Source organism: Pelophylax lessonae, assembly GCF_965119305.1.
Source record: "Pelophylax lessonae genome assembly, chromosome: 1".
Taxonomy (NCBI): Eukaryota; Metazoa; Chordata; class Amphibia; order Anura; family Ranidae; genus Pelophylax; species Pelophylax lessonae.
This window is the reverse complement of record NC_138768.1, coordinates 43173666-43195541: the sequence shown is the minus strand read 5'-3', so window position 1 is coordinate 43195541 and position 21876 is coordinate 43173666. Positions and strand designations below refer to the sequence as shown.

The 21876-nt window shown below is 45.2% G+C and overlaps 1 protein-coding gene across 1 annotated transcript in view; it reads right to left on the bottom strand.

Moving 5' to 3' along the window:
- PIK3C3 (phosphatidylinositol 3-kinase catalytic subunit type 3) overlaps positions 1-21876 on the bottom strand; it is a 389362-nt gene that overhangs the window by 321250 nt on the left and 46236 nt on the right. The window contains exons 5-6 of the mRNA XM_082248227.1: positions 15235-15321; positions 2357-2452 (exon numbers count right to left, since the gene is read on the bottom strand). Of these exons, the coding sequence (XP_082104353.1) occupies positions 2357-2452; positions 15235-15321 (183 nt within the window). The remainder of the gene's footprint in view (positions 1-2356; positions 2453-15234; positions 15322-21876) is intronic.

The following is a 21876-nucleotide window of genomic DNA, read 5'->3' as shown; positions in this document are numbered from 1 at the left end:
CAGTGATTTAGAATCTTGGGGGATGCGTTTGAGATGCCATTATATCTCATTGGCACCCTAAACGCAGTGAGATTTTGCTGCAATTGACGCACGATAAATTGCGGCCTAATCATGCAAACAAAATAGCAGGATGCGTGTCACCCAAAAGAAATTACAGAACTTCTTTTGGCGACAAGCATCCAGCGACCTTTCAATGATTTGTAGTTCAACAATCACGGCAAAATCGCACAGCGTTTACGGTGTCATTTAGAAATGATGGCATCGCAAACACGTCCTGCGTTTTGCCATGATTCTGAATTGCAGGGATTCAAAGCGCCCAGGTGTGCAGTGGTTTTGTCTGCTTAAATCTGGAATGGATGGCTTTCCAACAGGCTAGTCCAACACAAAAGAGACAGCTATATCAACCCAAAGCTCCAATATGTTTATCGGGAAATGGCAAGGTGGGTTTATCACAAAACTACAAATCCTTTTTTACATAATAGTGTAAATATATATATATATATATATATGTGTATGTATGTATGTATGTATGTGTATATATATATATATATATATATATATATATATATATATATATATATATATATATATATATATATATATATATATATATATATATAATGTGTGTGTATTTATCACATCTACGCCTTTGTTTTCCTGGGATTCGACTTAAACCACTTCCTGTCCTTAGGTAGTTTATAAACGGCATAAGGTTGAAGTGGTTATACCAAGATCATGGTTAAGGCTACAACCATGATCCCAGTATTGCTTTTTTCAGCCAGCGAATCACTACATGGTAAAAGTGATCCAAGTGACCATAAAGCCACTGGATCACCTTTAGAGCCTGCTCACACTACCGCGACCAGAAAGTCACCCCATGAAGGAGCGACTTTTTAGCATGACTTTAGCATGACTTGTGCACTACTTTAAAGAGACTTAAATGATAGGCGACTTGTCGGTGGGGAATGCCTGGGTAATCTTTTTCTTCTTCCTGGAAAGTCTGATCACAGTCGCTTGAAAATAGATAAGGATCCGACTTAGAGGCTACTCCCATTGAAGTCTATGTGCACAAGTCGGATAGAGGTCGAAGTAGTACAGGAAGCTTTTCTGAAGTTGGAGCAACTTCAGTAGTGCATATTAAGACGGCTCTCATTCATTTACATTGAATTTGTAATGACAAGCGACTTGGGGCGACTTGAGGTTGCACAAGTCGTGTCCCAAGTTGGAGTAGTGTGAACCGGGTCTTACAGGCAGCGGAAAGGAGTCCACTCTCCCCACCCATCTTCTGTTAAGGAGTCCACTCTCCCCACCCATCTTCTGTTAATGCCTTTACCGGGCTGGGGAATCCCAGTAAGGATGAAACCCACGGCATCTGCTTCCTGGGACACAGGGATGTAATGGATGTTGTTCCTCTCACGGTGCGGCGTTAGAATCCGGAAATTACGAGGATTTCGTCACTTCCAGTTTTAGTCTGATGTACACAAGCTGTGAAAGCATCTGTTCAAACAGATCTCGGTTTTATCAGATGCTTTGAAGGCCAGAGGAGAGTTCTGGGGTCTAATAGGCCCCAGATATCCCCAAAAAGAGGACCTGTCATGTCCCAGGCTTGCACAAGGAATGTTGATCATCCCTTGTAATAGCAATAAAAATGATTTAAAAAAAAATAAAAAAGGTATAATGTAAAAACAAAAAATGAAAATAAACATTTTTAAAGTGCCCATCCCCCTGTGCTTACGCACAAATGCGCATGTGCACGTCGGTCACGGACGCATATGTAAAGGGCAATCGCACCACACGAGGTATTGCTACGAATGTCAGAGCAAGAGCAATCATTCTAGCACCAGAGCTCCTCTGTAACTCTAAACAGGTAACCTGTAAAGGCTTTTAAAACTTGCCTATGGAGATCTTTAGGTACTGTAGTTTGGCGCCGTTCCACAGCCATACAAAATTTTTAAACCGTGACATGTTCCTAATCTATTTGCTTGGTGTAACATCTTATTTTGTACCAAACAATTTGGTATTATATTTTGTTTTTGTGCATTAAAAATTCTTTTTCCCAAAAAATGTTTTTTAAAAACCACTGCGCAAGTATCGTGTGACATAAAAACATGCAACACCCACCCTTTTATTCTCTAGAACCTCTGCTTAAAATACATACAATGTTCCAAGTAGTTTTCTAGGGGAAAAAAAACCCTGATTTCTACATGTAGTAGAGCAATGTCAGAATTGGCCCGGTCTGAACTAGTTAAAAAGTCTCATTTGGTTGGTTGCATGTCACTTGGCAAATTATTTTTACTCAGCATAGCTCGACATTTTGGAGAAAAAGAAAAGCAAGAAAATTAAAAAAATAAAGTACCTTTTCATAGTAAACGATCCCATACTCCTTGTCATCGCTCTTCACGCATGGAAATTCCACCATTAGGTACATAAAATTGGAACTACGCTTTTCACTCTGCAAGAAACAAAAATAGTAATAATAAATATTAATAATCATTGGATGTCTTCAGCTGCTGTGTAAAGTCACAAAGCCTAGAAGCCAGCTAAGCTGTAGTGCCAATAGAGAACAAGCCAGGAGGAAGAGAGGACAGAATGAGCAGTGATAATATATCCTTGATCCGCTGCTGCTTCTCTGAGGGGTTGTACTTGACCAAACCATGCTGCTGCTGCAGTGGAGATCTGTGATCTGGCTGTGCTGGGTGACAGGCAGGCCTTTGTCACAGAATAGAAAATCCTTTGGCAAAAAAGACAGTTCCCACACACAACTCACCTGCCATCTCTCACATACAGACAGCCACTAAAGGGAACACTTACAAATCGAAATATGAAACTAGATCATACAAATATATACTCACTGCCCACTTTATTGTTTACACCTGTTCAATTGCATGGTAGCAAAATTGCTAATCAGCCAATCACATGGCAGGAACTTCAATGGATTTAGGCATCCAGACAGAGTGAAGATGCAAGATGGTAGGGTGAGAATTAGGCAAAAACAACATGGAAGCATGGATCCATCCTGCCTTGCATCAACTTGTCAGGCTGGTGGTGTAATGGTGTGAGGGATATCTTCTTGGCACACTTTGGGCCCCTTAGTACCAATTGAGCATCATGCACATGCCACGACCTACCTGAGTATTGTTGATGACCATGGCCATCCCTTTATGACTACAGTGTACCCATCTTCTGATGGCTCCTTCCAGCAGGATAATGCACCATGTCACAAAGCTCCAATCATCTCACCACTGGTTTTCTTAACATGACAATGAGGTCACTGTACTCCAATGGCCTCCACACTCACCAGATCCAATCACTGTACTCCAATGGCCTCCACACTCACCAGATCCAATCACTGTACTCCAATGGCCTCCACACTCACCACATCTTATCCAATAGAGCACCTTTAATATGGTGGAACGGGAGATTCGCATCATGGATGTGCAGCCAACAAATCTGTAGCAACTGCGTGATGCTATCATGTCACTATGGAGCAAAATCTCTGAGGAATGTTTCCAGCACCTTGTAGAATCTATGCCATGAAGAATGAAGGCAGTTCTGAAGGCAAAAGGGGTCAACCCGGTACTAGCATGGTGTACCTAATAAAGTGGCCGGTGAGTGTATAATAGTAAGCACATAAAAAAGGTGCAATGTAAAAAATGTATCCCGGCTAAACTTAAAGCAGAACTTCAGTCTGCCTCTCAAGTGGCTCCGCCCCATCCTCCAGGGCTGCCATTATAGTGCATGTGCAGATGTGCCAATGGGTTCTTTCCTAACCTTCGGGGTTCTGGTACAGCCCGTCGGCACATGCAGGTGGTTTACTGCAAATCAGCAAAGACAGGGAAGATTTGGGACTTTCCTGGTAGCCCTCTTTGTGCATGTGTGAGAAAACCCTGCGCATGCGTAGATAGTTGGGGAAACTAAAGCAAGCGTAGCTGTGCTGCAGGTCTCTCCCGGGACCAAAAGCCTTGAGGCACATCTATGAACTCGCAGGAGCCAATGAATAGAAAACAATTCTTGCCTAGGTGAGAAACGCAGCAGTGTTGTTCTGCAGCACAAATAAATGATGCCCAATTGTAAGAGAGGAAAGGGGGAAGAAGAGGAAGTGGGAGAAGAAGAAGAGGAAGTGGGAAAAGAAGAGGAAGTGGGAAAAGAAGAGGAGGGGGGGGAGAAGAGGAGGGGGGGGGAGAAGAGGAAGGAGGGGGGGAGGAGAAGAGGAAGGAGGGGGGGAGAAGAGGAAGGAGGGGGGAGAGAAGAGGAGGGGGGGAGAGAAGAGGAGGGGAGGAGAAGAGTAAGGAGGGGGGGAGAAGAGGAGGGGGGAGAGAAGAGGAGGGGGGGGAGAGAAGAGGAGGGGGGGAGAGAAGAGGAGGGGAGGAGAAGAGGAAGGGGGGAGAGAAGAGGAAGGGGGGGGGAGAAGAGAAGAGGAGGGGGGAGAGAAGAGGGGAGGAGAAGAGGAAGGGGGGGGGGAAGAGGAAGGGGGGGGAGAGGAAGGGGGGGGAGAGGAAGGGGGGGGAGAGGAAGGGGGGGGAGAGGAAGGGGGGGGGGAGAGGAAGGGGGGGAGAGGAAGGGGGGGGGGAGAGGAAGGGGGGGGGAGAGGAAGGGGGGGGGAGAAGAGGAAGGGGGGGGAGAAGAGGAAGGGGGGGGAGAAGAGGAAGGGGGGGGGAGAAGAGGAAGGGGGGGAGAAGAGGAAGGGGGGGGGGAGAAGAGGAAGGGGGGGGGAGAAGAGGAAGGGGGGGGAGAAGAGGAAGGGGGGGGGGGGAGAAGAGGAAGGGGGGGAGAAGAGGAAGGGGGGAAGAAGAGGGAAGGGGGGGAGAAGAGGCAGGGCAGCATGACAGGACCTTGAGGGCAAAGGTTCACTTTAAAACAAGTTTATTCTGCTCATATATTGCCTCTTGTAGTCTAGGGTTAGGGGCCGCACTATACAGAGGGGCCCTAATGAGGCAATGCGGCATCCATATAAATTTGTTAGAGCCTATTTACATTGGCCCGCAGCCAATCGCAGAGCAACCAGAATGATTTAGGGCTCCAGGCGCTCTATGTTGTGGGATGGCTAGGGGAACAATTCAGCACACTGCACCGACCCTTTTTTTGTTTTAAACAAACTTTATGTGAAGTGTACAAAACTTACACTTCATACACTGCAATGTCGGGGCGTCGCGATGCGCTGTGTGACATTGCAATGAGATTCAGGGAGGTGTGCTGTATTTTATCACAGTGCGCTGCAGTGTAAATGGGACACATAGGAAACAGTTTTCCAGTGTGTCCCTGCAGGGACAGATGTTTTATCGTGTGGTAAAACGTCTGTCACCGCATATAGTGTGAATTTGCCTGAAATGTTCTGCAATTAAAACCTCTGTTTAAAGAGCAGATTGTTAGTATAATGTGATTTTTGCTGGCCAGCGGGTAAGTGTGCTGGGAAAAATTGTTTTGCTTGTTTTGTCCAAAGCCCTTCCCCGTACGCCTTACATGCTAGTTAGAAATATAAAATGGTGGCTGAAATTTTTGCCTATAGTTTGCCTTCTCTTGTTCCTCCCTTTCCCCACCCCTCATCAACATGCTAGTAAATTGTTTAAATAAAGCCTGTTTTCATTAGATCCATTATTTTCAATCCAGTGATGTGGGTCTCTGTGCTTCTCTATGCAGATCATGGCGGATAGGAGGTGGTCAGCAGGATTCTGTACATGGCTTCCTTAAACATCACAGCGCCCTGCCTCGGTACTCCACCCAAGAGCCTTCAGCAATGATGCAAGCAGTGAGAGGAGTTATGCAAATATCCAATGCTGCAGTCCTGGAGGCAGATGCGGCCCTTTGCTTGCTTTAATCTAGCCCTTGGGGCGCTTTTTCATCCATTGACACTAATGATGGGGCACAAATCCTGCCAATTACACCAATGATGGGGCACAATTTCTCCAAATGACACAAACCACCATAGGACTCAATGATACAAATGATGGGACACAATTCCTCTCAATGACATCAACAATGGGAACCAATGAAACGAACGATGGGACAGAATTCCTCCCGATGAAATCAATGATGGGGCCCAATCACACCAATGATGGGGCACAATTCCTCCCAATGACGTCACAGATGGGGCCCAATTACACCAATGATGTGGCACAATTTGTTCCAATGACATCAACGATAGGACCCAATGACAACAATGATGGGACACAATTCTTCCCAATGACACCAATGATGGGTGTCAACACAATTCTTCCCAATGACATCAATGATGGGGCCCAATGACACCAATGATGGGGCACAATTCCTCCCAATGACATCAACGATGGGAACCAATGAAATGAATGATGGGACAGATCCCTCCCGATGAAATCAACGTTGGGGCCCAATGACATCAACGATGGGGCACAATATCTCTAAATGACATCAACGATAGGACCCAAAGACACCAATGAAGGGACGCAATTTTTCCCAATGACACCAATGATGGGTGTCGACACAATTCTTCCCAATGACATCAATGATGGGGCCCAATTACACCAATGATGTGGCACAATTTTTTCCAATGACATCAACGATAGGACCCAATGACACCAATGATGGGACACAATTCTTCCCAATGACACCAATGATGGGTGTCGACACAATTCTTCCCAATGACATCAATGATGGGTCCAATGACACCAATGATGGGGCACAATTCCTCCCAAAGACATCAACAATGGGAACCAATGAAACGAATGATTGGACAGAATCCCTCCCGATGAAATCAACGATGGGGCCCAATGACGTCAATGATGGGGCACAATTTCTCCCTTTATGACACAAATGATAGGACCCAATGACACGAATGATGGGACACAATTCCTCCCAATGACATCAATGATGGGGCCCAATGACACCAACGATGGGGCACAATATCTCTAAATGATATCAACGATAGGACCCAAAGACACCAATGAAGGGACACAATTTTTCCCAATGACAATGATGGGGCCCATTGACAAATGATGGGGCACAATTCCTCCCAATGAAACAAACAATAGGACCAGTGACACGAATGATGAGACACAATTTCTCCAAATGACATCAAAGATGGGGCCCAATGACACCAATGATGGGGTACAATTCCTCCCAATTATATCAACGATGGGGCCAGATGACACCAATGACGGGGCACAATTTCTCCCACGGACAAACGATGGGGCGCTATTCTTCCCACTGACACAAAAGATGGGGCATTGCTTACTCCCCGCTTATGACTGGATTTTTTCTACTCCCAATGGCCACAGTCCGCCCCCTCCTTAAGTCTGAAGGACAGTAAACTGGCCCTTTGTTTAGAAATTTTGGAGACCCCTGGTCTAGATTATGCTGGATGTCCCCCAGTCAGGAAATGAGAGCAGCTCTAAATCAGACTTGCTGCATCTTTTAATGCACATTGTGTGAAGCTCACAGTGTGCAGTGAAATAAGTAATCCATTTCAGTACAGAAGAGAACCTGTACAACTGTGCAGAACTGAAGTGGACGCTGGAGTTCTGCTTTAACATGAACACTTGCTGCATATATCTGATGGTTTCCATGTAAATGTCCTGAGAGCGGAGTCTTCCTTCAGCCCCTCCTAAGAGTGTAACTTTGGAAAGACTTTTACCATTTCCCCCTAAATGTAGTCTGTGACATTTCGTGTTGTGCGGCTCATTATGAAAGAGCTACAATAAAGGTTTTATAAGAAAGCTCTTAAATTTCTCCTCTAATAAAAGATGCACAATAAAGGAGACTTTAATTAACACAAGAGCTGGTCTGAGCATCTTTCTTTAATGTGTGAGGAATATGTCCGCTAAGAGAGGAGGTCACATCACACAAGGGCTCTCCAAAGTCACGTCTGAGGACGCACATTTCCTCCACTCTTTCCAACTCATGGAACTCTGACGTGGTGTGCGCACCAATTCTGCAGCTGGAAGGTCTTCGTCTGACTCAAGAGCATAACCCCCACCGAAAATCATTTCATACATCACAGCTTACCAACCCTTAGATGAGGTGGCTGCATTCGTTTTCTTTTTCAGGTGTATTCCTTTTTTTTTTTTTTCCACCTGGTGATCCCGTCAAGAAGTGCTCATTTGCACAAGTTTTTCCCTCTGAACAGTGATCCATGACAGATCACTTTGCAGAGGGTGCTTGTCAGGTGGTGAGGGGGGTGTTATGTCACCTTCCCACCACCTGTTTTAACTATTGATCGAACGATAACGTTTTTTTTTTATAACGCCGATACCGATATTTTGGTAATCGGATATCGGTATCGAACAATATTTTCGGACATTAAAATTATTTATTTATTTTTTGTAATGACTACAGGTACTGTGGTGGAGGGATCTGGGGGTCTAAAAGACCCCAAACCCCCTCCTCTGCACTTAAAAGCATTCAAAACGCCAAGTTTGGCTGTTTTGAATGCTGTACGTTTTTTGAGTTTGGCGCCGCCAATACCCGGAAGTGATGTCATATCATCACATCACTTCCGGGGTACTCGGCGCCGAATTAAAAAAAATGGGGATCAGGTCTTCTCTTCGGTGAATCTTCTCCAAGAGAAAAAATTACAGGGAAGGGAGCTCCAAAACACAGCCAGCGATTGACAGCCTCAGCTCTGTTCCTGTGTGCTGTGTGAAAGGGGGGGGGGGGTGTCCTTATCCCTCCAAACCGCTCTCCTCATTGAGTTTGGTAGGGTGTCATTTCAGCTCCCCATCCTCTTTCTTTCTGACAGCTCAGACAAGCTTTATAAATTATGTACTTTGAATTGATGTAGAGAAGAGAAGACTGCAGATACACTTGTACAGCTTATGTTGTAGGATTTGTTTCAGCTCTGTGTATCACCTGAGGCTTGTCCCTTCACTGGGTTATATGGAAAGGTTTACAACCACTTTACCTTTAAACTGTTAACCTGCAAAGGTTGTTAAAGCATTGCCTATGTAGAATTTTAGGTACTGTACTGATAGGTAGGTACGGTTTTGATGCATGTTAAAATGCGTTGTGTCAGCAAAGCCTATTCAGCCTGAACGCGCAAAAAAGTTGCATGTACGTTTTTACACTGGAGTTTACCACAAGGCATGGCAGTGCACTACTGTGCACATTGGGGTGCTCTGCAGGGTACATCCATTGGCATGGGGCAGGAAAGAAAATCGCTCAACTGTGTTAATGGGGAAATCCCTCCTATGGAGCCATTGTATTCTCCTGGCGGGGGGTGATTACTGCTAGCGGCTAGAACAGCCGCTAGCAAAAATCCGACAGGCTGTTTGTACCCAAACATTTTCTCCACTCATCCATGTTTTTTCACCTGTTTTGCATTTGGCTAGGGTCCTTGTCCCTACTGGTAACATGAGGCGATACCTGGACCCTATAGAGGTTGCACAGGCAGTCCAACTCCTCCAGGATAGCACATCAATATGTGCCATTGCCAGAAGGTTTGCTGTGTCTCCCAGCACAGAGGAGATTCCAGGAGACAGGGAGTTACTCTAGGAGAGCTGGATGGGGCTGTGGAAGGTCCTTAACCCATCAGCAGAACCGGTATCTGTGCCTTTGTGCAAGGAGGAACAGGAAGAGCACTGTCAGAGCCCTACAAAATGACCTCCAGCAGGCCACTGGTGTGAATGTCTCTGACCAAACAATCAGAAACAGACTTCATGCGGATGGCTTGAGGGCCAGACATCCTCTAGTGGGCCCTGTGCTCACTGCCCATAACTGTGGACCTTGATTGGCATTTGCCATTGAACACCAGAATTGGCAGGTCCGCCACTGGCGGCACCCTGTGCTTTTCACAGATGAGAGCAGGTTCACCCTGAGCACATGTGACAGACATGAAAGGGTCTGGAGAAGCCATTGAGAACGTTATGCTGCCTGTAACATCGTTCAGCATGACCGGTTTGGTGGTTGGTCAGTGATGGTTTAGGGGAGCATATCCATGGAGGAACGCACAGACATCTACAGGCTAGACAATGGCACCCTGACTGCTAGTAGGTATCGGGATGAAATCTTTGGACCCATTGTCAGACCCTACGCTGGTGCAGTGGGTCCTGGGTTCCTCCTGGTGCACGACAATGCCCGGCCTTATGTGGCAAGAGTGTGCAGCCAGTTCCTGGAGAATGAAGGAATTGATACCATTTAATGGCCCCCACGCTCACCTGACCTAAATCACATTGAACACCTCTAGGACATTATGTTTCGGTCCATCTGACGCCACCAGGTTGCCCCTCAGTCTGTTCAGGAGTTTAGTGATGCCCCGGTCCAGATCTGGGAGGAAATACCCCAGGACACCATCCGTCGTCTCATTAGGAGCATGCCTGACGTTGTCAGGCATGCATACAAGCATGGGGGGGTGTCTATAAAAACTATGGAGTACCATTTTGAGTTGCTGCAATTAAATTTTAGTAAAATGGACTCTTGCTGCATCATTTTTTTTACTTTGATTTTCGGGGGTCTTTGAATTCAGCCCTCTGTAGGGTGATCATTTTCATTTCCATCAAATGGTGTGGCATCCTTTCCTTCCTAACACATTAGCCAGTCCATACCAGTATAGATCCTAACACATTACCCAGTCCATACCAGCATAGATCCTAACACATTACCCAGTCCATACCAGTATAGATCCTAACACATTACCCAGTCCATACCAGCATAGATCCTAACACATTACCCAGTCCATACCAGTATAGATCCTAACACATTACCCAGTCCATACCAGCATAGATCCTAACACATTACCCAGTCCATACCAGCATAGATCCTAACACATTACCCAGTCCATACCAGTATAGATCCTAACACATTACCCAGTCCATATCAGTATAGATCCTAACACATTACCCAGTCCATACCAGTATAGATCCTAACACATTACCCAGTCCATACCAGTATAGATCCTAACACATTACCCAGTCCATACCAGTATAGATCCTAACACATTACCCAGTCCATACCAGTATAGATCCTAACACATTACCCAGTCCATACCAGTATAGATCCTAACGCATTACCCAGTCCATACCAGTATAGATCCTAACACATTACCCAGTCCATACCAGTATAGATCCTAACACATTACCCAGTCCATACCAGTATAGATCCTAACGCATTACCCAGTCCATACCAGTATAGATCCTAACACATTACCCAGTCCATACCAGTATAGATCCTAACCCATTACCCAGTCCATACCAGTATAGATCCTAACACATTACCCAGTCCATACCAGTATAGATCCTAACACATTACCCAGTCCATACCAGTATAGATCCTAACACATTACCCAGTCCATATCAGTATAGATCCTAACACATTACCCAGTCCATACCAGTATAGATCCTAACACATTACCCAGTCCATACCAGTATAGATCCTAACGCATTACCCAGTCCATACCAGTATAGATCCTAACACATTACCCAGTCCATACCAGTATAGAACCTAACACATTAACCAGTCCATACCAGTATAGATCCTAACACATTACCCAGTCCATACCAGTATAGATCCTAACACATTACCCAGTCCATACCAGTATAGATCCTAACACATTACCCAGTCCATACCAGTATAGATCCTAACGCATTACCCAGTCCATACCAGTATAGATCCTAACACATTACCCAGTCCATACCAGTATAGATCCTAACCCATTACCCAGTCCATACCAGTATAGATCCTAACACATTACCCAGTCCATACCAGTATAGATCCTAACACATTACCCAGTCCATACCAGTATAGATCCTAACACATTACCCAGTCCATATCAGTATAGATCCTAACACATTACCCAGTCCATACCAGTATAGATCCTAACACATTACCCAGTCCATACCAGTATAGATCCTAACGCATTACCCAGTCCATACCAGTATAGATCCTAACACATTACCCAGTCCATACCAGTATAGAACCTAACACATTAACCAGTCCATACCAGTATAGATCCTAACACATTACCCAGTCCATACCAGTATAGATCCTAACACATTACCCAGTCCATACCAGTATAGATCCTAACACATTACCCAGTCCATACCAGTATAGATCCTAACGCATTACCCAGTCCATACCAGTATAGATCCTAACACATTACCCAGTCCATACCAGTATAGATCCTAACCCATTACCCAGTCCATACCAGTATAGATCCTAACACATTACCCAGTCCATACCAGTATAGATCCTAACACATTACCCAGTCCATACCAGTATAGATCCTAACACATTACCCAGTCCATATCAGTATAGATCCTAACACATTACCCAGTCCATACCAGTATAGATCCTAACACATTACCCAGTCCATACCAGTATAGATCCTAACGCATTACCCAGTCCATACCAGTATAGATCCTAACACATTACCCAGTCCATACCAGTATAGATCCTAACCCATTACCCAGTCCATATCAGTATAGATCCTAACACATTACCCAGTCCATACCAGTATAGATCCTAACACATTACCCAGTCCATACCAGTATAGATCCTAACGCATTACCCAGTCCATACCAGTATAGATCCTAACACATTACCCAGTCCATACCAGTATAGAACCTAACACATTAACCAGTCCATACCAGTATAGATCCTAACACATTACCCAGTCCATACCAGTATAGATCCTAACACATTACCCAGTCCATACCAGTATAGATCCTAACACATTACCCAGTCCATACCAGTATAGATCCTAACGCATTACCCAGTCCATACCAGTATAGATCCTAACACATTACCCAGTCCATACCAGTATAGATCCTAACCCATTACCCAGTCCATACCAGTATAGATCCTAACACATTACCCAGTCCATACCAGTATAGATCCTAACACATTACCCAGTCCATACCAGTATAGATCCTAACACATTACCCAGTCCATATCAGTATAGATCCGAACACATTACCCAGTCCATACCAGTATAGATCCTAACACATTACCCAGTCCATACCAGTATAGATCCTAACGCATTACCCAGTCCATACCAGTATAGATCCTAACACATTACCCAGTCCATACCAGTATAGATCCTAACCCATTACCCAGTCCATACCAGTATAGATCCTAACACATTACCCAGTCCATATCAGTATAGATATCCAGCATATTTTTCCCCATTGAGATCTGATGTATTTTCAATCAAAGTGTTCCTTTAATTGTTTTGAGCAATGTTTGTAATTTAACCACTTGCCGACCGCCGCACGACTATCTACGTCGGCGGTCAGCCCCTCACAGGCAAACTAACGTAGGGCTACGTTGCTTGCTTGTGAGGGTCTAGGGAGCGAGCGCGCACCGCCGGAGGCGCGCTCCCGCGTGGTCACGGACCCCCCCCGCGCGTGTGACCAGCGGACCCGATGTCCGCCGGCCACTCGGCGATCGGCGGGGGAGAGGGAGAATGTCAGGCAGCTTGTGTAAACAAGCCACCTGTCATTCTCCTCGCTGTAAAGACACTGATCACATGGATCTACTATGTAGATCCGTTGATCAGTGTCCTTACAGCTCAAGCCACAGCCAATCACAGTAGAAAGCACGCCCCTAGGGACACACACAGCCCCTCCCTCCCAAATAAAGTTAACCCCTTCACTACCAGTGTATTTTTACAGTAACAGTGCATATATATAGCACTGATTACTGTAGAAATGTCACTGGTAACCCCAAAAGTGTCAAAAATGTCAGTCAAGGGTCCGATCTGTCCGCCGCAATGTCGCAGTACCGCAAAAAAAAAATCGCAGATCGCCGCCATTACGCGTTAAAAAAAAAAACAACAAAAATTACAAAAATCTTTCCCTTTGTTAGTAAACGCGATAACTTTTGCGCAAACCAATCCAAATACGCTTTTTGCGATTTTTTTTACCAAACATAGGTAGCATAAAACAAATTGGCCGAAAATGTTAAAAAATTTTGATTTTTACATTTTTTTTGGGGGGAATTTCATATAAAAAAATGTGAAAAATATTGTTATTTTTGCAAAATTGACGCTCTTTTTTTGTTTATACCGCGTGATCAAAAAATCGCACAGGTGATCAAATACCACCAAAAGAAAGCTCTGTTTGTGGGAAAAAAAGGACGCCAAATTCGTTTAGGTACAGCGTCGCACGACCGCGCAATTGTCCGTTAAAGTCACGCAGTGCCGAATCGCAAAATACCCCCTGGTCGGAATGGGGGTAAAATCTTCCGGGGCTTAAGTGGTTAATACCAAATTGTATGGTTAGTTAATGTTGGTTTTCTATAGGATTTTATTTTTATTTTTTTTAACTAACCTTGCTGTCCCCTTCCTTGCACGCTTCTATCTTCAGTGTGGGCATGTGAAGCTAAGTGGCATCTTTTTCTGGGGTACAGAGCTGCTGGCTACCCAGCATGAACCTGATCTCGTGCATGCGCATAAACGACAAAGCGCGGCGCACTCATTGTTGCCTTGCATTGCATCATTTCCTGTTTGGAAATAACGCAATGCCACCCGCGGAGGATATCCACTGGCTTCTGGGATTGGTAAAACTCATATCCCAAGAGCCAATGCGGTGGCCTGAAATGACGTACACCGGAAGAGAAGCATTTACCCTTTACCCCCGGTTCACATTAGTGTGATCATAGAGATCGCATGTAATTTGGAGCGCACTGCTCCTAAATTACATGCGATCTCATGTGCGGTGCAAATTTCAGCCATACACTCTGTATGGCTGAATTTGAACTGCATCCGCACTAAACACGCACATGACCCTTTTTTTTATCCGCAGCAGAATCAGATCGCATGGTGGTTCACACTAGTGCGATCCGATTCTGTGTGAACTTACAGATCGCACTGCGATATGCGATCGCAACTGGGGGTGTCGATAACTGTTAATTGACACCCCCAGCGTATCGCATATGGCAGTGTGAACTGCCAGGGGTGCGGATGCGATGCGGGATCATGCTGCATATTCGCAGCGTTCCCGCATCGCACAAATGTGAACCGGCACTTACAAACAAGGTAATTAGACTACAGAAAAAACAAAAGCCCAATCCAGTATTACAAAGTAATAACAGGCAGGCGAAGATTTCAAAACAGGAATGGAACTCTGCTTTAAGAAGGTTTTTAATGTAACAGACGCAGAAGAGATGTAAATCTAAACTTGTATAGATTTCACACATTGGGATGACAAAAGCTCTTCTATAAAGAGGGTTTAAATGACACCGACAACAGAGCAGCCTCTCCCTTGATGGATATAACGGATGAGGTGTCACCAGTGGCGGGAGAGAAGACGGCGCTGTCTGCACACTCACCTCATTGATCATTTCAATCTCACGGAAAGTCAATCTGTCCAACCAGTCCACTTTCACCATGTGACCTTGCCGGTGTGCCTTGGTGAGCTGCAAGACAAACAATAAAAGATGAAGATGAATCTTCCTAAATGTAAGCTTTCACTGGTTTCTACCTCCCCCTCATGAACACCATAATGACATTTTTCAATATAATCTTTCCGTATACATACCTTATTTTTCACTCAGTGATGCCTTCACTGGGTCTCCAGGCTTCTCTATGCAATGCAGGCAGATAATAGCTGGTGGGAGGCGCCAGCTATAAAGCTTGTTAGATGATAACTTCCTATACAGTCTGCTTCTACTGACAGTTATTAGTTATACTGTTACTACTGTATAACTACGGTTACTGTGAACTACAGACCACCCCCCCCCCCAATATTTGGGAGTAGAGAGGATGGGGAGGTGTTCTATAGTACTAGCACACTTCCTCTCCTAGACTGACAACAACACTGTGCTCACCCTCTGTACTGCACCTAGAGAAGCAGTCACCTTAGAAAAGGAAGTGTCCTCTTGGTAGGATTATCATTAAAAAAAAAATAAATAAATAAAAAGGAAAATAAACTGAAAAGTAGAAAACTACTTAACTACAAACTGCAATAAACTACAAATGTCTTCTTGGAATTTGATACTTTAAAAAGAGAAGTGTGGGAATGCAAGCAAACAAACATACAAACTCACCTCCATGCTGCATCTGTCCCTTGCCGGATCTAAGCCTGCGAACCGAGCGATCGCAGGACCACCAATCACTCAGTTCTTGGTCCGCTCGAAGCTGAGAGTGGTGGCTGCCAGTCACTGCTCTCATGCTCTGCCTCTCCAGCGATCACTGGGGCAGTACAGAGGGTGAGCATAGTCTGCATAGGGGGCGGCTGGATTCGGCTCTTAGTGGTGTATTATTATTGGGATCCTTCCAAAGCCTTAGAGCGGCATTGTGACGTCAGCTGACAGTAGGCTTTAACCCGCTCCCGGCAGAGTGACAGGAGAGGTAAGTGCACTCCTCTGACCCAGGAGAGAAGTATGACCAAAAAAAGCTTACTAACCATATTAACAATTCATTTATAAGCAGCTTACCCTGCTTCCCCTCCCAGCAGTGACTCAGCAACTCAGCTCATCCTCCACCTCACTTGCCAAAGGTGATCAAGCAACTCAGCTCACCCTGCCCCGTCCCACATGAGATCTAGCAGCCCAGCTCCATCCTCCCATAAATGATCCAGCAGTTCAGCTCACCCTGTTTCCCCCTTCCAGCAGCAACTCAGCAGCTCTTCACACCCTTCACCCCCTTCCACCAGCAACTCAGCAGCTCAGCACACCCTCCTCCCCCTACTGCAGCAACTCTGCAGCTTTTCACACCCTTCTCACCCTTCCAGCAGCAACTCAGCAGCTCAGCACACCCTCCTCCCCCTACTGCAGCAACTCTGCAGCTTTTCACACCCTTCTCACCCTTCCAGCAGCAACTCAGCAGCTCCTCACACCCTCCTCCCCCTTCCTTTAGCAACTCTGCAGCTTCTCACACCCTCCTACCCCTTCCAGCGGCAACTCAGCAGCTCCTCACACCACACAAGTGCCCCCATAGGAATTGCCTTCTTTTTGGGGGCACCAGCAAGAGAGGGTGGAGCTCTGCTTTAACTTCAGTGTTACTAAACCCAAAACAGTAAAATCAGTCTGTATATGCAGTAAAGCATGTTTGTTATACTCACTGTGAAACCTAAGGGTTTAACTCTCAGTGGTATTTGGTTCCTCGGACCAGTGGGTGGGACTTTGAGGCAATAGGTTGAAAGACAAAAGTAGTATGCGTTTTCGTTTATTATAAAACAATGTTAATCATAAAACAATATTTAACATGTACGAGACATGAAATATTAAGTGCTTGGATGGGTAAGAGGCCCATCCGTGGTGGTGTACGAAAGAAAAGAAATGTGACACTTGTGAAAGATGGTGACTTTTTAGAGACGCAGATTCCTGCCATCCATGGATGTTTGGATGTTGCAGGATGCGTTTCCATCCGACGCGTTTCGGCTGTGCCTTTTTCAAGGATTTTCACCGTATCTATATGACGATATTTTAGTCTTTATTAGTGTCAAAAAGCGATTTTTAGGCAATTTCATTAGTATAGTCTGAAGTCTTAGCTTACATTGATTTTTTGTGTGCAGTTACTGGATCGGTTATGGAGGTGCCCCCTCTCAGTTTCCCAGGCAACCACAAGATCCCAAAGAAAGGGAGGAATGGCGGTAACGTTTTTGTTCTGAAAGACCAAAAATTGGTGAATGGCATATAGTGTGTATAGGTGTATAGCCCTTTGACTTTACAAGGTTATACTCACAAGGTCCAGATAATGCTGGTTTTCCAGTCGTGAGTGCCCTTAGTTGTATTGGCTGTTCCTGGAATTATATAGGTATTTAATTAACCATGTTTATCCAAATATTAGGAATTTGTTGGGCCGCCAATGCTTGGGTAATAGAATACCTGAGGAGCGTCTTGGTTATCAGATGGTCTCTCTGTGAGAAAAAACACCTGCAGCGCTTCTTGGTTGCCAGCTGTTCTCTCTATTTAGGAGGGACATATACCATTATGACAGGGCTATAAAAATCCCATATGCCTGAATTTTGGTGTAAGGTAATGTAAAATTTTAATTTACCTTACGGTACTGCAAAGGATAATTATTCAGACTGCAAAGCATTTGCCTGTAGTGGATAACCTTTCTCTTGCAAGATGATCTCTTCTGTGGAAAAGACACATCGTGTAGCAGCAAGGAGGAATGGATCCTGTGAAGTGCAAGGCTATATAAAATTCTCGAGAGGCTGTATGTGTTACCTGTGTCCAGCAGAGGGAGTCCTGTCAAAGAGTAGGGGTGGTCCGCCGTCCTCCAGGAGGTGCTTTCACTCCAAGGTCTGGAGATGAATGGCACACTGCAGGGATCCCCGACGCCTTAAATATAGGCCGCGCATGCGCAGTACAGCGCCGCACGGTCCTATCTGTCAGGGCGGAAGTGCTTCACCCGTGTCTGCTGCGCATGCGCCTGGGCTGCTGCGCGGTCAGTGACGAGGGATCTTATCCGTTGCCTGGCAATTAAGGACGCCGCCGACACGGAGGAGGAGGGGCGACCAGGATGCCGTAAGCTGTTGGTGAAACCAACAAGTTTACGACTTAGATGACAACAGCTGGTGTTTGGCCCCGAACGTTGCCCCGCCATGTGGCGGGGCTTTCCGTGCCGGGGGTTGCAATAGGGTGTTGGGGGGGAGCAAGTCCACCGATCGGGTCTGCATTTACAATTTATATTGTTATATCAAAGAACAATCACTTGGCATTGATTATATATGTATATACTGTTTTAACTTTTCATTCTCCAATGTGCAACTTTTATCTCCCACTTGGTAGACACGTGAGAGATAAGCACCAATCAAAAATGCCCCCTGTAAAATTCATGGCCCTGGACAGACTTCACATTCCAGGGAGGGGGGGCGACTGGAACAAAACTCTATTGCAAAGAGAAATGAGGTGGATTAGACGCCTTAGAGCGACTACACCTCCTGGCCTCAATGAAGCAGAGAGCTTCCAACCATTCCTTGACGGCTTTGTGTCCGGTAAAACAGACTAATTCAAAATTCATCAGTCACCGGTCATCACCTGGACAGGATTTGCTACTTGCCCCTCTATTTTCCATCCCGACCAAATTGTCCTCCCTACATACAAATGCTCTGTATACATCGATATAATAACCCCCATCACTCTCTCTCCCCTTCCACCAGTGGAGAGACCCTAGATACTGACACCAGAGACCCATATAAATCCCCAGTCTTTCATACATCCCCCTTGTTTATTTCCCTTCTCAAGGCATCTTATTTCATTCTCCTTAAAAAATGAATGTACCAGACCTGTTATTGTTAGAATGAAAAGTTAAAACAGTATATACATATATAATCAATGCCAAGTGATTGTTCTTTGATATAACAATATAAATTGTAAATGCAGACCCGATCGGTGGACTTGCTCCCCCCCAACACCCTATTGCAACCCCCGGCACGGAAAGCCCCGCCACATGGCGGGGCAACGTTCGGGGCCAAACACCAGCTGTTGTCATCTAAGTCGTAAACTTGTTGGTTTCACCAACAGCTTACGGCATCCTGGTCGCCCCTCCTCCTCCGTGTCGGCGGCGTCCTTAATTGCCAGGCAACGGATAAGATCCCTCGTCACTGACCGCGCAGCAGCCCAGGCGCATGCGCAGCAGACACGGGTGAAGCACTTCCGCCCTGACAGATAGGACCGTGCGGCGCTGTACTGCGCATGCGCGGCCTATATTTAAGGCGTCGGGGATCCCTGCAGTGTGCCATTCATCTCCAGACCTTGGAGTGAAAGCACCTCCTGGAGGACGGCGGACCACCCCTACTCTTTGACAGGACTCCCTCTGCTGGACACAGGTAACACATACAGCCTCTCGAGAATTTTATATAGCCTTGCACTTCACAGGATCCATTCCTCCTTGCTGCTACACGATGTGTCTTTTCCACAGAAGAGATCATCTTGCAAGAGAAAGGCTATCCACTACAGGCAAATGCTTTGCAGTCTGAATAATTATCCTTTGCAGTACCGTAAGGTAAATTAAAATTTTACATTACCTTACACCAAAATTCAGGCATATGGGATTTTTATAGCCCTGTCATAATGGTATATGTCCCTCCTAAATAGAGAGAACAGCTGGCAACCAAGAAGCGCTGCAGGTGTTTTTTCTCACAGAGAGACCATCTGATAACCAAGACGCTCCTCAGGTATTCTATTACCCAAGCATTGGCGGCCCAACAAATTCCTAATATTTGGATAAACATGGTTAATTAAATACCTATATAATTCCAGGAACAGCCAATACAACTAAGGGCACTCACGACTGGAAAACCAGCATTATCTGGACCTTGTGAGTATAACCTTGTAAAGTCAAAGGGCTATACACCTATACACACTATATGCCATTCACCAATTTTTGGTCTTTCAGAACAAAAACGTTACCGCCATTCCTCCCTTTCTTTGGGATCTTGTGGTTGCCTGGGAAACTGAGAGGGGGCACCTCCATAACCGATCCAGTAACTGCACACAAAAAATCAATGTAAGCTAAGACTTCAGACTATACTAATGAAATTGCCTAAAAATCGCTTTTTGACACTAATAAAGACTAAAATATCGTCATATAGATACGGTGAAAATCCTTGAAAAAGGCACAGCCGAAACGCGTCGGATGGAAACGCATCCTGCAACATCCAAACATCCATGGATGGCAGGAATCTGCGTCTCTAAAAAGTCACCATCTTTCACAAGTGTCACATTTCTTTTCTTTCGTACACCACCACGGATGGGCCTCTTACCCATCCAAGCACTTAATATTTCATGTCTCGTACATGTTAAATATTGTTTTATGATTAACATTGTTTTATAATAAACGAAAACGCATACTACTTTTGTCTTTCAACCTATTGCCTCAAAGTCCCACCCACTGGTCCGAGGAACCAAATACCACTATTTGTTCTAATTAAGGGATGTTGGCACCTATACACTATACAATCCTACTCTAAACTCGGGTCTTCTTGAGCTCAACCCAAATCGCTTTAGGGTTTAACTCTCTACATTGTGCAAAAAGGCTGTTTGAACCTGTCTACTCTGATCCTCCCCTTTTTTTCTGTCCCCAATCCATCTCCTGATAAGACAGAGCCTTTGGAGTCACTCTGCACATGCTCAGTTTGGTGTGTATTGCTAGAGTTTTTTTTTTTTTTTCTTGGGAGAGTGCATGTGATCAGCCCAGGGCCAATCAGCACTGTCCGGACAGAAAGTCAGGGGTCCTGCAGCCTCATAGGACAGTTGAAGGAAAATTAAAAAACTCCTCCTACAAGCTTTAACCAGTACTTGGCCGGACACTGATCAAAGTGACAAGACTGCTATATAAACAAGCAAAAAGTTGGGGGAGCAAACCCTGAACAAGTATTTCTAAAGCCAGTGCAGCTATGGACCAAGCAACATGTATATTACAAAAGAATAGCGCACACATGCAAAAGAAATGACTATCAAATATGGAGACAATCCATAAATAAAAATGGGGATTTGGTCCCACCATATGGCCATATCGTGTTCAAGCCCACTACTGCGTCAAAGTACCCCATTATCAGTGGGTCCTACACTATCCATAAAAAAGGGGTGAATCCAACTTTTCTAACCCTTGGAGATAACACTCCTTGCTGGGACCAAATCCCCATTTTTATTCATGGAGTGTTATCGCCAAGGGTTGGAGAGGCTGGATTCACCCCTTTTTTATGGATAGTGTAGGACCCACTGATAATGGGGTACTTTGACGTAATGGTGGGCTTGAGCACGATATGACCATATGGTGGGACCAAATCCCCATTTTTATTTATGGATTGTCTCCATATTTGATAGTCATTTCTTTTGCATGGTTGCGCTATTCTTTTTTAATATACATGTTGCTTGGTCCATAGCTGCACTGGCTTTAGATATACATGTTCAGGGTTTAGTCCCCCAATTTTTTGCTTGTTTATTATGTATTCGGTCTGACCAGACTTCTGAGGTTGAGCATCCCATCCCCCACACACACACCTGTACTCTATTGGT